This window comes from Mauremys reevesii, linkage group 5 (genome assembly GCF_016161935.1).
Source record: "Mauremys reevesii isolate NIE-2019 linkage group 5, ASM1616193v1, whole genome shotgun sequence".
NCBI lineage: Eukaryota > Metazoa > Chordata > Testudines > Geoemydidae > Mauremys > Mauremys reevesii.
In genome coordinates, this window is record NC_052627.1 from 96213835 (window position 1) to 96229442 (window position 15608).

A 15608-nucleotide genomic window follows, 5' to 3' on the forward strand; every position below is an offset into this window, starting at 1 on the left:
GCTCGGCGGTCGATTGCTCTCGCCTCAGAGCCGGGTGGCCGAGCGTGATGACGTCAGGCATAGACGGAGGGGATACAAGAACGCGATGACGAAAGACGCTCTCCCTTTCCCCTCGGTCTGCAGCGAGGTGAGGAGTTTCCCTATTTCGCGATCTGCTGCCATCCGCCGCACCGCGCCCCTCCCGCGCCCCTCCCATGCCGCGCCGGGCACACGGGGGCTCTAGGGACTGTGCCGGGCGCCCGGGGATGTTCCTGCCCGCGGGCCGGCGCGCAGCGCCCCAGGCACAGGCCCATCCCCCCCGGTCTCGGGGACGCTAGGCCGGGGCCCGGCGCTGGTTCTCCCCCGGCCCCTCCGAGCCGGGTCTGCGGCGGCCTCTCGCCGCGCGGGAGTCTGTGGCGCGTTAATGGCGGGTGTCCAGGCGCGGGGCGCGTTCCGGGCCCCCTGCGTGGCGTGGCCGGGGTGTGGAGCGGCGCAGCGGCCGCTCCCTGGGTCCGTGGGCCCCGGTTGGAAGAGGCTTGGCCGGGCTTAGCGCGGGCTGGGAAAGGCGCGGTGCGGTGTCCCGGTGTCTCTGCCCTCACCCCTGTGGTTCTCGTTGTAGGATGAAGACCATTCTCAGCAACCAGACTGTTGACATCCCGGAGAAAGGTAGAGTCCTTTGCTGGTTCCACGTAAGCTTTGTATTCTCGTCCTGCAGTAGCGTAACACGAGCTTTCCTTGTCTTCCAGTCGACATTTCTCTGAAGGGCCGGGCGGTTATTGTGAAAGGTCCCAGAGGAACTTTGCGCCGGGATTTTAACCACATCAATGTAGAGCTCTCCCTCTTGGGAAAGAAGCACAAAAAGGTGAGCATTGCAGGGGTATTTGGGGATTATTTTCATATTCATAGAAAGGACGATCCAGTGTCTAGGATACTAATGAGGGACTCAAAGCTCCTATGTGATCTTTGGAAAGTCACTTAGCCTTGCTTGTCTGAGTTCTTACTTTTTTTAAAAAGTGACAGTAGTACTTGCCTCACAAGTTGTTTTGAGACTAAATACTAAGATTATGAGGTGGTCAGATACACAGATAGGTATCATATGCATTTCTAAGATGGCTAGGCACATCTTGGGTGTTTGAGCCAGGGTTCAGTATTGATATGCAATCAGGTATTATGGGTGTCTGTCAGTGGGCATGCTCTTTTTAAATGTTCCATTTTGGAGCTACAGTTTTGGGGTAGTTTTAATGTTAAAAATTGTGGAGTGGGTATGTAATTAGAAACATTGAATTAACTTCTTATTCATTTACTGAATGACGCTTTTAGATTTCCAAATTAATTTTGTTCAGTATAGCATTTTATTATTTAAACTGTAACTATATGTAGTAAGCAAGATTAACCTAGACTTCTGCTGTATTGATAGCTCAGTGCATCTGAGTTAAATTTTCTTGGGCTTGTCTTTTAATAGCACAAAACTTGCCATCACCATAGTTGATAGTGTGGAGAGGTCAAAGATTTGAATGCATATAGAAAAGGAGCTAGCTTCTCACCTAGACAATCCATTCAGGAAAATGTTAATGGAACGATGCCAGGAAGTTTGCTTTGTTATTGCCCTGTGTTTTCTTTGCCTGTTCAATATTTTGGATTCACCACAAGTATTTGTCATCTGAGGCTTTTTAAAGCACTTTGCATCAGTATTCCTCAAACTCCTTTATATGTGTTAAAAGCTCCATTTCACAAATGTGGAAATTGAGACTTGTGGAGATCATGTCATTTGCTGAAGGCTATACAAAAAACAGTTTAATTTCTTATGGGAAACATGTTTAATTTTGAATTGAAACTGAACACTTTGCTGAACTTTTATTATAGCTACGGGTTGACAAATGGTGGGGTAACAGAAAGGAGCTGGCAACAGTTCGTACAATTTGCAGTCATGTTCAAAACATGATCAAGGGTGTCACATTGGTAAGTTTTATTTTGAAATAGAAGATTTGTCATTTGATTCTTAATATCAGACAACTTCATTCTTATGAGGATTTTTTTAGCCATGCTAAATTAAAGGTACTGTGTACAGTGTCAGTTAGCTATGCTCTGTCTTTGCCAGTGAGATCACTTTAGAGTTGGGAGAGAACATTAAGCATAAACATTAAAGACCTTTGCGGCTTGATGCTTCAGAAGCAACTCTTCTCTATTAAAAGTTAAAATACTCTTCAGAAACAATCTAACATTTCATCACATTTGTCAAGTAACTCTTAAATGTATCTCCTAGTTTTGGAGTCTTCTAGTTCTGTAACAAAGCGGTTCTCAAACGTCAGTAACCCGAGGACCCCCATTTTGATTTAAAAATTTGTTGCATACTCCCAAGTCCCCCCACTGAGGCTCCACCCCCACTCCACCCTTCCCTTAAGGCCCCACCTCTTCCTGCCACCACTCCAATCCTGCCCCCAGTTTGAGAAATGTCACTGTAACATTTTTGATTTGGTTACTCCCAGGGTTTTCGTTACAAAATGAGGTCTGTGTATGCCCACTTCCCCATCAACGTAGTTATACAGGACAATGGCTCACTTGTGGAAATCCGTAACTTCCTGGGAGAGAAATACATCCGCAGGGTGCGCATGAGACCAGGTAAGTATAGTTAGAGGCCTTGTACTTCGCTAATTGAAGTGGATATCATGCTGTGAATGTTTTTGTAACAAACTTGTTTCTAGTAAGATTCAATGCTGTGAACTTTGTAATGGGCATCAGAAGACATTGTTTATGGCCTGACTTTCAAAAGTGCTAGGTGCTCACAACAGATCGATTTCGATAGAAGCTGTGAATATGATTTTCAGATGTTGATCAATCTCTTAATAAACCTGGATAGATCCAGATTTTTTCTGAAGGTCCCATATTTTGCATCGGCACCCCCGCATATGTAATCTTGATTTTATTGGTTTCCAAGAGACATCCATGACACTCTTCTGCTTTTGGCTTTGTTCTAAACATTTTTCATCATTTGAAATATTTAATTTAGGAAGACTTAAAAGAACTAGGAATCTTGATGGAGCTTGTAAAGTTGTAGCTTTATGTAGGGCGGTCAGTGTTAAGTCTCTTTAATGCAGTGACTACAGAAAAATTAACTGCTGTAAGAACTTTACATTTATTTTAAGGATGCATATGAAAAGCTTAGTTTGCGGCCTGTCTGCAGAAATCTTTCAAAAGTACAATTTCAAACAATTTTATTCATTTGACACATACTTTTACCTGTACCTCATCAGTATGTTATGTGTTCGTGACAGTAGTCATTTTGGTTAAGTTTATTGGACAAATGGACGTGTAACCTTAACTGCATTTTATACCTGTAGAGATTAAATATCTGCCATTGGAGGCATTTTAGAATGTTTCTGCACATGCTCTAAGAGTACAAATTGTTTCAGTTATCTTCCTATAAATTAATCTTACCCATTGTACTACAACTTAATTCACAAAAAGTATTTAAGCCTTTGGGATCTTTTTGAAAACACCAGTAGTATTGGTATTAGCAAACAGTGTTTGATTTGATATTTTGACAAGTAGATTAGAGTTAATGAAGTAATCAGCACTTGCTCATATTCAGAATTGTCTAAAGTTTGTGAATTCACAGACAGATATGAATACGGGCTATAATGGACACTTATTACCTGACAATGGGAAGGACTTTTGAGTAAATTAGGTGGATCTGTTTGATCACCACTTTGGATGAAAGCATCAGTGTAGATAACTGGTTGCATTTCAGACAACATTAGCAGATACAATAAGGGCTGTTTTTGTGTATATATATTTATTATTTGGCTACCTTATCTTTGTGATTTATAATGGAGTGATAGTGGTGGGTCTCTGAGGACTGTGTGAAGATACCTTCCATGCAGGCCAAAGACATTCCTGTAAGAGGTAAAATTTTGATCAAATGGCTGGCCTCACTAATCTCACTTGTGCAGTTCTTGGTTTTAAAAAAGAAAGTAGCAAACATGTCCAAAACTAGCCATCAAAACTTCTGAAGTGCCCAAGTGGTAACTGAATAACGTTCAGCCAAATTTGGAGCTTAACAGACTAGCTGTAAAACTATCCAAAATGGATTCTTAAATTTTCAGACTCTTGTATCTGTGAATGTTACACTTCAGGTGGTGGTTTTGATTTGAGTTGCAGGGTGCGAAGGTCTTAATCGGGTTTTTAATGAAAGCAGCTGAAACTTTGTATGTATAGTGCCTAGCACAAAGCAGGGGCAGTCCTAATATTGGCCTCTGGATGCTACCGTAATAAATAATGGAAAGCTAATTCTTGTAATATCCATGTTGTCTCTTAAGGTTCTATAAATGAAGTCAAACAAGATTTCTGAAACAGCGACTGTTTTTCCTTGAATGTCTATAAGTTACATAAAGTGCATCTGCCATACCTCCACAGATAAATATTCAGCTTACTGTGTACTTTCCTTTCTCTTAGGTGTTGCCTGTGCAGTATCTCAAGCCCAGAAGGATGAGTTGATTCTTGAAGGGAATGACATTGAATTGGTATCCAACTCAGGTTTGTATACTAAGTATTTATGGAGGGAGGGAGATGTCACTATGCCGTAATAGTAGCCATTTTATTTGCAGGTGTCAGTTTAATTCAGGAACTTTTTTTATATTTTAACACAAACTGTTCCTGAAAAACTTCTTATGGAATTGAAGTGATAGCTCAAATCAAATTCTGTCTAAAAATTAAGTACTACTTATTGCTAAGAATGTAAAACATAAAGATTATTTGTCAGTGCATTTACTTGGTCAGTTATATTGCTTTCCATGTATAGCTTTATTTTGTTTGGGTCTTATGCAGCAACAGAAAAACATTTAAAAACATGATTGTAAAACTCATATTGGCGAGAGGAGCTGGCACCTGAAAGTTCTAGGCTGCTTAAAAAGAAGTTTAGTTGTTTCAAGTTGGCAGTGTCCCTTCTAAGCTATTTCTTTTCCTGTTAGAGTTTTGTGTCATCAGCTGAAATGTTGGAGTGTGCATAAGAATGGGCTGTGTTAGGGCAGTGTCCTTGCTATGTCTTAAATTTCTTGGGTTTTTTTCTGTAGCTGCCTTGATCCAGCAGGCCACCACAGTCAAGAATAAGGATATCAGAAAATTCTTGGATGGTATCTATGTTTCCGAGAAGGGAACAGTACAACAGGCTGATGAATAAAACTATAATAGGTTGGTATTTTAAGCAGTAACGTTTTGTCTTATAACTTCAAAATATATGTGTAACTTGATAAATCAGGTCCCTGTCTTAAAGACTTTTTAGCAGATTTTGGGAACAGGGAATAATGATAGATATGGGAGGGTGGGGCAGTGGTCTTGAAGAGCTAACATATGAAAAGTTGTTTGCTAGTAGGGACTTGTCTATAGTTAAGTTCTGCTGCTTTAAGTATATGTTATTAATATAGTTAGAGGCAACCCCCAGTATGGTTACATATAATCATACTGATATAAAAGTGCTTAAACCAGTGTAGGTTATTCTGATTCGGGAAGCAAAATGAGCAGTGCTAATAATAAAGCATCTCTATACTAGTACAGATGCATCAGCACAAGAGCATTTACTGGTATAATTGTCAGTAAAAATTTTTTACCCCTGACTGATAGTTAAATTGGTAAAACTTAAGTGTAGATCAGGTCTGGGCTTTGTTCTCCTGGGCATGGTGCATAGCTGAGGTCTTCAAGCAATATTTTGTCACTCTTGAGCCGCTCTTCAGATTTCTTTCTAGTTTGGGGCATTGGAGTGCAGATTCGTTTGAATTTGGTGGTAAGACTTTTGCTCCTTAATTTGGTGATGGCACAGAGCAGTGTATTGATAGGAGGATTTAGCAGCATATTCGTTGCTTAGTATTTTTGCCATTCTGTCGCTATAAATCCACCAACATGACATCCCTTCACTTGAAGAACGGATAATGTTTTAAACTTTGAATAATTGATGCACTACCCTTTGACTACTGAGTTTCTTGATTACATTTATATTTGTCCTCTTTAAGTTACCAAACAATGAAACTGCAACACTTAATATTATGGAAGTAACTTTCAGTTAAGATGGTGCTTCAAGCTTTTCCTTTGGGATCTTTTCAAGGGTCTGCAGAAGAAGTTTATTTCACCAGCTTTTTCATCCAAATATGGTTATATTTTGTTTGTAAAATATACCAGAGTGTCAGGTGGCTGCAAAAGTCTCAAGTTGCATTTAAAATTAGTGTCATGAGAACCTTCTGCAGCATAAAAGCAAGGGATATGCAAATTGGCTATATCTGTTTTAACTTTAGTAAAGTTTTAGTACAGTACAGTAATCTTAACATTAGTACACATCTACCCCGATATAACACAGGTTCGCATAAACACAGTAAAGCTCTGAGATGCTGCTCTGAGCAGCGTGTTAAGGGTGCTGGACTAGGCCAGGGCCAAGGGGTTTGATAAGGGGTAGGGGGTCTCGGGGGCAGCCAGGGGCTTCCCACCCACCCCCAAGGTCTGGGGGGTAGGAGCTGTGGGAGGGCACTTTTGTCCCAGAGTGGCCCGGGGGATTAGCAGGGGGCTGGGAGCAGCCTGCTCTGCTTCCCTCACCCCAGTTGTGTCACTTGGGGGAAGGAATCCCTCCCCATGCTCACCAGCAGAAGCAGAGCAGCCTGGCCCCAGCCCGCTCCACTCCGCCAGCTCCCAGCCACAGCGCTCCACTTCCCACCAGGCAGGTGAGTGCAGGACCTTTCCCCAGCCGCCCCCCAGCGACACAGCTGGGGCCGGGGCAAGGAAAGCGGAGCGGGCTGGGGCCACGCCGCTCCGCTTCCTGCCGCAGGTGTGTGTGTGGGGGAGGGAATCCTTTACCCCAACCTCCCTGCACTCACCAACAGGTAGGAAGCGGAGCACCACGGCTGGGAGCTGGCAGAGTGGAACGGACTGGGGTCGCGCTGCTCTGCTTCCCGCCGTTGCCAGTGAGTGCCTGTCAGGTGGGGGTGGATAGGGGTTGGATTTGTCAGGGGACAGGGGGGTTGGGTAGAGGGTGAGGTCCTGGGGGTGATTAGGGAGGGGGGGTCTCTGGAGGGGGCGGTCAGGGAACAGGGAAGGAGGAGGGGGGCAAAGCAAGTTTGATATAACGCGGTCTCACCTATAACATGGTGAGATTTTTTTTTTGTCTCCCGAGGACCACATTATATCGGGGTAGAGGTGTATTAGTGGATTCCACTTGAAACAGACCAAGCCAATTTAAAACATCAACCCTATTATTACCTGCCTTATAGAATAACTTCAGCCATGTGCAAGACTATTTCTTTTTAGTACTGTTCTTTTGAGGGAGGGAGAGGATTAATCACTCTTGAGCCATTGAATTTGACCATTTGCTTTAAAAATGGGTGAAGAAAAGCTACTTCTATTGCATCTGAACTGTGATCCTGCTTAAATGATCAAAATGTGACATGATTCCATGTCTGAGTTCTTGAGTGATGCTTAACAAGTGGAACAGTTTTCTATCCTATATATCAGATATGCTTTTAAAATACATTGAGATTTCCACAAACTTTTAGTAATAAATCTAAGGGAAATCAGAGGGGATTGTACTGACTTAGTAAAGCTTAAAACTGTATATATTATTTTATAATTTAGCACTCTTTTTACTTACAGTTGTCTAGATTCTGAAACAAACAACGAGCGGGACATCTGTAACTTACTACTTGCTGTATCAAGTACTAAATGGGAAGTCTAGTGTAAAAACTGAACACGACAATATGTTTTAAAAAATAAAACAAATATTCCAAATTTTGGCTTCCGTCTTTAAGAGCTGAATAACAATGGCTATCATTCTGTGTATTTCTATATTAAATTTAAAATGATCTAAAAATATAATTCTTTGGAGAAGCAGTTCCCCAAGTTAGTTTCGCAAGGTGCCATAATATACTGTTGTGTACGTTTTTGCCATCCATTAACAGTGTACTTAATTCCTAGCCTCTCAGAACCCTGGTGTAAAAGAAAGCATCTCAGAGAAATCATTTGAGGATGTACGGACTGTCCAGTTCATGTAATTGAAGTGCTAACTCTGAAACAAAGATTTTTAAATGGTGAAAACTGTTGATCACTTCAGCAGAAGCAGCAAACTCTAATATGTTTATTTTGCAATCCCATTTCATTCTTTCTCTGATTTCAAAGGTTCAGATTAGCCTTGACAGTTCCTAAAACCTGCTTCACCACCAGCTTTAGTCAAGTTATCATTGTAAACTGAAGACTAAAGATGAGGATGATAGAATAGAATCCAACTTAAATATCAGTAGGGGCTGCACACTTTATGCTCATGTAGGCCAAGTTCATTGCATGGATCCCTCTATTCCACTCCACAAACTTCATATATGCTACTGTACATCCCTCTCTGTGTCAGGGACTCCCTGCAGTGCCCTCACCAGAGTTTCTCAGAGACTCCTATGGAAGGAGCTCTTTGTGTGCCCCATTCTTCCCTCCACCCATTCCAAAGTCCCCCACTTTTGCCCTCTGTAGTGGGGGCTCCAAACCCTCATTCCTCCAAGGAAGGGACTCTGTGCCTCCCATTCTCTCCCTCGTGTCACCCTCTTCCCCTAGCATTTTTCTGCCTGAGGAATAAATAATCGAAGCATGTGAACATGTTAAACTAGTGGGAGGACAGGCTGAGATGAGATAGAAGAATTGTCTTGCCAGGGGATTTTAATGGATGCCATCAATCAGTTGTTTCAGTTTTAGACAATGTATGAGGTGCTTGGAACTGGCTAGGGGGCTTCATGTGTTCTCCATTTTCTCCCTTTTGATGTCTTCATTGTTTCCTGAAATTTAGAAGTAGAACGTTCAAAAGTTACTGGGCTACAGACAAACACGTGCCATTTAATTGAGTAAGGCCTTCATGAACTTAGTCAAAAACAAGACTACTGTTGTGATATTTTCAGTTATTTAACTGCCACCATACTTAGATTAAATTAAACTACTGCAGAAATCATGGATCTTGCTGCAAAGTCTAAATAGATGCTTTGAATAGTGTGGGTACCGTCTATCACAGGGGTAGGCAACCTATGGCACGTGTGCCAAAGGCGGCACGCAAGCTGATTTTGTGGCACACTGCCTGGGTCCTGGCCACTGGTTCGGGGGGCTCTGCATTTTAATTTAATTTTAAATGAAGCTTCTTAAACATTTAAAAACCTTATTTACTTTACATACAACAATAGTTTAGTTATATATTATAAACTTAGAGAAAGAGACCTTCTAAAAACATTCCTGGCACACACAACCTTACATTAGAGTGAATAAATGAAGACTTGGCACACCACTTCTGAAAGGTTGCTGACCCCTGGTCTATCAGCTTGGAGTGAACTGCTCCATGGTTCTGAGTTTTCCTTAGTGTATGGCTGCAGGGCTAACAAGTTTGTGGTGACTGTAGCCCTGTCACATTAACACTTTGCATATAAAATCTGCAGTACCATTATTAACTTCATATAAGCTTTGAAGAAATACTCTTTGTAAAGAAATGTGGGAATAAATGCAAAGCTCTGCAGTTCTTTGTATGCCACATAGTTAAAAATTTAAATGATGCAATCTCTCAAAGTAGGTGATAAGCCTCAAAACTCACTGTTTCTGCTTAACCAGAATATCTTTTACAAACATACACAAGTTTCAGTTAAGGCTGCCTATCTCCTGCTCAAGGACAGAGGGAGAGATCTGTCCTTCCTCTGATTGCTTCCTACGTTGAAAAGTAGCATTGTACGCTGTCTGCCATGTCACCAGGATGGACAAAAATACCCCAGCAGGTTGTGTGCTCAATCCTTCCACTAATGCATGAAAGGTGTACATGCCTTGGCTCTACCTGCCATTGTTGCCCCAGAGACTTGTGGAGTTGCAAGGTTGATCTGGGAGCTTCACTTCACAATGCCTGGTATGCCATCAACCATGGTCACTCTGGCTGATGCAGTGTTCCTCAACAGAGTGTGGGTATGATGATCAGTGTTTGCATAAGCCCATGCCTACTAGAAAATGAACTAGTGATTGGTCCTGATTCCATCACCTCTAAGTCCCTCCCTTTCTCAGGAGGGGAGAGCCCTTCTGGCTATGATACATACTGGAAGGGGCTTCTCCACCTCCCCTGGGCTGAATGGGGCAATAGTGGAGGTGGCATGGGGGAGGGGAGAGCCTGTCCCTAGTGCTACATGTTGGAATGTGCCTGGCAGGGAGGAGGTGCTTCTCCCTCCCATGGGTCAGACAGGCACATGGCATGCAATTGGCTCTTGGCACACCCCCGTCCCAATTTAAAACCTTCCCCAGGGTCCATGTGCCCTTTCATGTGGATAGCTGGCTGCTGCAACGATTCCTGGAAAGGGCCCTGCTGGAAAACTCAGCCACGCTACTGCAGCAGCTGCTAGGGCCAAGTGTGTCACCCGCTCCCCAATCGCTTCCAGGAGTGGTAGGGGTAGGGCCACAACTATGAGAGCAGTACCTATTCTTGGGGTGAGCAGCTGGAGCTGGGTGGTGGTGGCAGCAGCCAGCCAGGCCGCTGAAGGTGGCAGGCACATGGCAGCTGGGCTCACTACTAAGATTGTACATGCAGCAGTAAGTGGGGAGCAGGGTTGTGGCTCAGTCAATGGGGTAGAGGTGTTAGAGGAGCCTTGATTAAGGGAGACCTGGGATAGAGTCCCTGGAGTGGTTCTGGGAGCAGGGATGTGGGCTCAAAGGCCCAGATGGGGGAAGGTGACTGGACCACCCAAGGGTGGTCAAATAAGAGCCTCTCTGCAGGAGTGCTCAGGCATCCCAGCCAGCCCCCCTGGGCTGTCGCAGTGAGGGTTGCCAGCATCTCCCTGCAAAGGAGGAGGCCAGCAGCAGGCTTCATGCACCACGTTCAGAGCTGCAGCTCTGCCCCCACCCAGGGTAGCAGAAAACTGCCCCTGTGAGGTGTGGGAGGGCTACCTCTTCCTCAGATGGGGGAAGGGGTAAGTGTGGGAGAAGCATGTCCCTGAGCTGAGGAGGCAGGTGACTGAAAGTGGCATGTGCAGGGGCAATGCACCCAAGACATGTTTTAACTGAAATAGAGGGGGCTGATTATTCTTCTCCCCCCCCAAGTGGTAGCAGGCTACCACATCCTTACACACAAAGGAACACTTAGCAACCACAAGTTCTTTTGAGAATGGGGGGGGGGTCATGAGAATTGGGAAAACAAGTTGAAAGGGGAGGATGTGGATATGTTCACTCTGCTGTATCAGGTGGAGGATATGGATGAAGAAAATAAGGCTAAGGTGGCTAGCACACTAGAGAATTGGACCCTAGCCTTTTATGTATAGGCAAGTTTAATATGTGAAAGGAATCTTTTTTTCAGATATTTAGCATAGGCACATGCCCTATATAGAGGCGGGGGGAGGGAAATAGCTCAGTGGTTTGAGCATTGGCCTGCTAAACCCAGGGTTGTGAGTTCAATCCTTGAGGGGGGCCACTTAGGGATCTGGGGCAAAAAATCAGTACTTAGTGCTGCTAGTGAAGGCAGGGGGCTGGACTCAGTGACCTTTCAAGGTCCCTTCCAGCTCTAGGAGATTGGTATATCTCTTATTATTACTAGGGGTGAGGCATAGTTGAGATATGATGAGGTCTTTAGATGCTGGGCAGCAAAGAACCCAAACTTGCCCTGGGAGCAGAAGGACCCAGAATTACAGTTGGTATATATGACACCATGCTGTCCTAGTCAGTAGATTTATCCAGACAACAGGCTAGTTCTACCCAAACTGCAGGCTTCCAAAAGGCATAACAAGTTTATTCTATTTTGCAAATTCAAGCATTGTGAATAAACACACCCCTCACTGACATAGCTATGTTAAAAAAAACAACCCAATACTGTAGATGCAACTCTGCCCACAAAGGACTGCTTTTGGCAGTATAGTGGATAGTGTTCGGGGGCTGTGGTGTTCCTACACAACAAAAGCTTCTCTCTGTGTATGCTGCATCTATCCTAGGGAAGCTATGCTGCCAAAGACTTTGTAGTGTAGAAATAGCTTGTGGGTGCTGAAATAATATCTGGGAGCTTTGTCCACTGACCAAATGAGCTAAGAGAAAAAGTAAACCAAAGTGAATGGGAGCATCTCAATCTCTTACAAACAGCATTTTAAGCGATGCTTAGAGACATTGTGAGGTAAATGTGATTTATATAAACACAAATAAGAGGTTTAGTGAAAATAAGGTAGTTTTGAAAGACACCTATCATAGCCTGTGAAAATGGCATTTTTAATAGAATACACAGAATTCTTGAAAGAAGACATTTCTAAACAAACTGCTCTCATATTTCTTTATGACAGGCTTTGCAACGTTGAGGGCTGCACTGACAGTTTACTGAGAGTACAGGAGGCTCAGCTAGTTAGCACGTTTTCCAGAAATAAATACATATGACTCATAGTTGTGTGCATATCTATTTTCTATGATGGATTAATAGATACAGCTTGTTTTAATGGTTTCTAGTAATAAAAATCTGTACACAACTGACTGATTTTTGTCCCTGCCCTGGGTGGGGGGAAAACCAAGCAGTAGTTGTATATCATAATGTCTTGTTCCCAACTGGTCCTAGGAGCTATTACCTTAGTTTTGGAACAAAGTATCAAAATCTAATCTCAACTGCCCCAGTATCAGAGTTGGGCATTTATGTCAATGATGAAGTTAGTCAGATTTATGCCTTTGCAACTAAAACCAGAATCTGGTCCAAACTATTTAATCCTTGGTGTTGAATTTAACTGGAACTTTTTAAAGCTGTCACATTTGCAAACAGCTGCAGATACAAACTTATCAATGACCAAACATATCTGAGTGTCCATCACAAAAATTTCTAGTTTGAAGACATTCACATATAAAAGTGCACATCAGTTCTCACAGCTTAATATCTTTTCAAGTCAAACTAGTTAACAGATCATTCCAAGGCACAAGGAGAAACCATTTAACTTGCTTCATAAGCTAGATAAAAATCACTGGTACCCTTCAACATCAGTTTTTCTTCTCCCTTGTGTAATTATTTTCCATTCCTCCACTGAATGTTATTTGGTGTGTATAACTGGAGTGACTCACATAGTGCTTCTCAGAAATTGTCCCATCATCTTTATCCTTTGCAGAAAGCAGATGCAGACAGTGATGAATCTAGTTGAGAGTAGCTTTGTGTCCCTTTTTAAATGGGGGACAGATGTGTTGGAAGTTTTTTGCCCTATACAGTTTTCTTCTTTTTCTTTTGTGAAAAATTGTAATTGTTAGAAGCAGGACAAACGTGGAGAAAAGACAGCAGCCAAAGAATATCAGAGGCTTCTTCTGTGAGAGAAATAAACAGAAGGTACACTGTGTTTTTTCCTCTGATTGATCACATAGATCACTAGAATACTCTGCAGGAAAGCCATTGCTGCTAATCAGGTTGTTGTAAATTTGTATTGAAGACTTGGCTCTTGAATCAGAAGTGAAGAATCCAAATCTGGGTTTTGATTTTTCTTCAGTCAGTTTAAATGCATAATAACCTCTAATCTTTACTTTATCAATATGATATGCTGAAAAAAAGGAATGAATGTTGATAAATTCTCATGTATGAAATGAAAAACTATTTAAGATCTCAAATGCACACAACATTTATAAAGTTAAAAATTATAACTGCATTATAAAACAAAATAGTAAAAATATTTATTCATTACTTCAGTGTGCTATATAAATAATCCTAATACTTAATTTGCACGGTTATTCTAATCATCATCAAGGAGATATAGTGAGTAGACTTAGAATCCAGGAGTTCACACTTTACAGTCCTGAGTTTAGTCTACTAGCACCAGATTTTAAAATGTGTTTAGGCACTTAAACATGCAGATAGATACTTAGTAAGATTCTCAAAACTGCTAGGTGCATAACTCCCCTTCAAATCAACAAGAGTTAGACACCTAGTAGGATTTTCAAAAGTACCTATCTGTATCTTTAGGTGCCTAAATACCTTCAAGAATCTGGCCCCATAGTGCCTAATCATAGTTTGGATGAGTGGATTTTCGAAAAAGGGGTAAAAAAACATTCTGAGAGGGAATCAGCAGCTCTGAAAGATTAGGAATCCCTATACTAGGCTATTATAGTAAAATAGTTTTTACTTACCTGCCAAGCAAAAGACAGTTACGTACCTGAGCTGTAACTGTTGTTCATTGAGATGTGGGTGCCAATGTGTATTCCATGCAGGTGTGCGTGCACTGAGCACACCAAAGCCAGAGAACTTTGCCTAACAGTACCTGTATGGGGCACTGCTAGTGCCCTCTGGCCCTTATCCCCTCTCCAAGCTATTTAAGGATGGTGGTGCCCCAACACCTGTCGGTCACCTTGCATTGAATGTCAAGAATTGAGACTCTGATGCAGAGGGGATGAAGGGTGGGTTGTGGCATACATGTCTGTACACACATCATGAACAAGGGTAACACTACAGGTAAGTAACCACCTTTTCTTCTTTGCATGGTTGCAGATGTGTATTCCACTCAGGTGACTCATAAGTAGTATCAGGAAGAAGTAGGGCTCGGAATCTACTTAAAGAGCAATTGCAAGAGCGCCTTCCCAAAATTTGCATCTGATCTGGATGCATGGGTGGCGGGTATAAGAGGCCGGGGGAGGCTAAGCCTCCCCAAAAAGGATGTGGTGCATCTCCCTCTGGAGGCGCGACACCCTGAGGTCCTGCTCCTGCTCATCCTCTTACTCCATGGCCCCACCCATGCTGCTCCGCTTTCCCCCTACCTTGCGCATGCTGCTCCCCTTCCTCCGAGGGCTCCTCCCCTCTTGCTGCTTGCACTTCTCCCCTCCAGCGGACAGGGGGCTTGAGTGAGGGAGCGAAAAGGTGCAAGCAGTGGGTGAGGGGGCCTGGGAGGGAGGCGGAGCAGGAGCGGGGCGTGGGGTGGAGCGTGAGCAGGTCCTTCGGGGGAGGAGGCCGAGTAGGGGTGGGCCGCAGAGCAAGGGGCATGGCCCCCCCACGTTTAGGGAGCATCTGGTGCTCGTGCCAAGCCTCCCCAACTGCAGATGTCATGCCCCGACCATGTTTGGATGCAGACATCATAGCATAATATTTGGTTAAAGTATGTATGGAAGACCACATTGCAGTGCTGCAAATGTGCAGAATCAAAAAAGTCACTCAGAAAATAAACCAGTCACTTGAAACTTTGTTGAATGGTCTCTTAACCTCTGTGGAGGAGGCATCCAAGCGATTCCATAAGTCATTGTGATATACCTTCTCCCTGAAGGCCAGAGAAAGGAGAACATTCTTGTTAGGGGAAGCACCAGACCTCAAGCCAGGAGCAACATTCCATGTCAGCTCTAAAGAAGAGTGTGGGGCCGGATGATCTGTGGAGGTCCCCAGTGCCAAAGCGGTGGCATGCTCTAAAAGGTGCTGCTTTAGACTCATCCCTTGCCACCCGTGTGCTCTTTTAAAATCACTTGCAGATGGAGCACCTCTCTTTAATATGCCTTTCTCCCAGACACAACAAACAGTGTGAGGGGGTCACTATTGGGGATAGCCAACATACACAATGAACAATGTTTAAACCCTGGTGAGGGCATCACCCGGGGTAATTATCTATCTATTCTAAGTACTACAACTAAATCTAAGGGTAATACTAAACTATGCTAACAATGAATGATATACAATAAAGTTCTAG

At 43.2% G+C, this 15608-nt stretch overlaps 2 protein-coding genes across 2 annotated transcripts in view; one reads left to right on the top strand and one right to left on the bottom strand.

The window, feature by feature from the left end:
• The first annotated feature begins 32 nt into the window (after positions 1-32).
• RPL9 (ribosomal protein L9) lies at positions 33-7740 on the top strand. Its single transcript, XM_039540505.1, has 8 exons — positions 33-127; positions 599-645; positions 726-841; positions 1843-1938; positions 2466-2598; positions 4432-4512; positions 5049-5166; positions 7606-7740. Exons 2-7 carry the CDS (start codon positions 600-602, stop codon positions 5153-5155), a joined length of 579 nt encoding a protein of 192 aa, XP_039396439.1. The 5' UTR covers positions 33-127; position 599; the 3' UTR covers positions 5156-5166; positions 7606-7740.
• Positions 7741-11749: 4009 nt separating this feature from the next.
• Positions 11750-15608, bottom strand: part of KLB (klotho beta) — a 66216-nt gene continuing 62357 nt past the window's right edge. Inside the window, 1 exon segment of the mRNA XM_039540174.1 lies at positions 11750-13487. Within this exon segment, the coding sequence (XP_039396108.1) occupies positions 13093-13487 (395 nt within the window). The 3' untranslated portion in view covers positions 11750-13092.

What these genes read in the sequence shown, in the direction of transcription:
- RPL9 (XM_039540505.1), top strand. Translation starts at nt 600, where the DNA reads ATGAAGACCATTCTCAGCAACCAGACTGTTGACATCCCGGAGAAAG. An exon ending in TGTTGACATCCCGGAGAAAG is followed by an intron (nt 646 to 725) that starts GTAGAGTCCTTT and finishes CTTGTCTTCCAG; the next exon opens with TCGACATTTCTCTGAAGGGC. An exon ending in CAGGGTGCGCATGAGACCAG is followed by an intron (nt 2,599 to 4,431) that starts GTAAGTATAGTT and finishes CCTTTCTCTTAG; the next exon opens with GTGTTGCCTGTGCAGTATCT.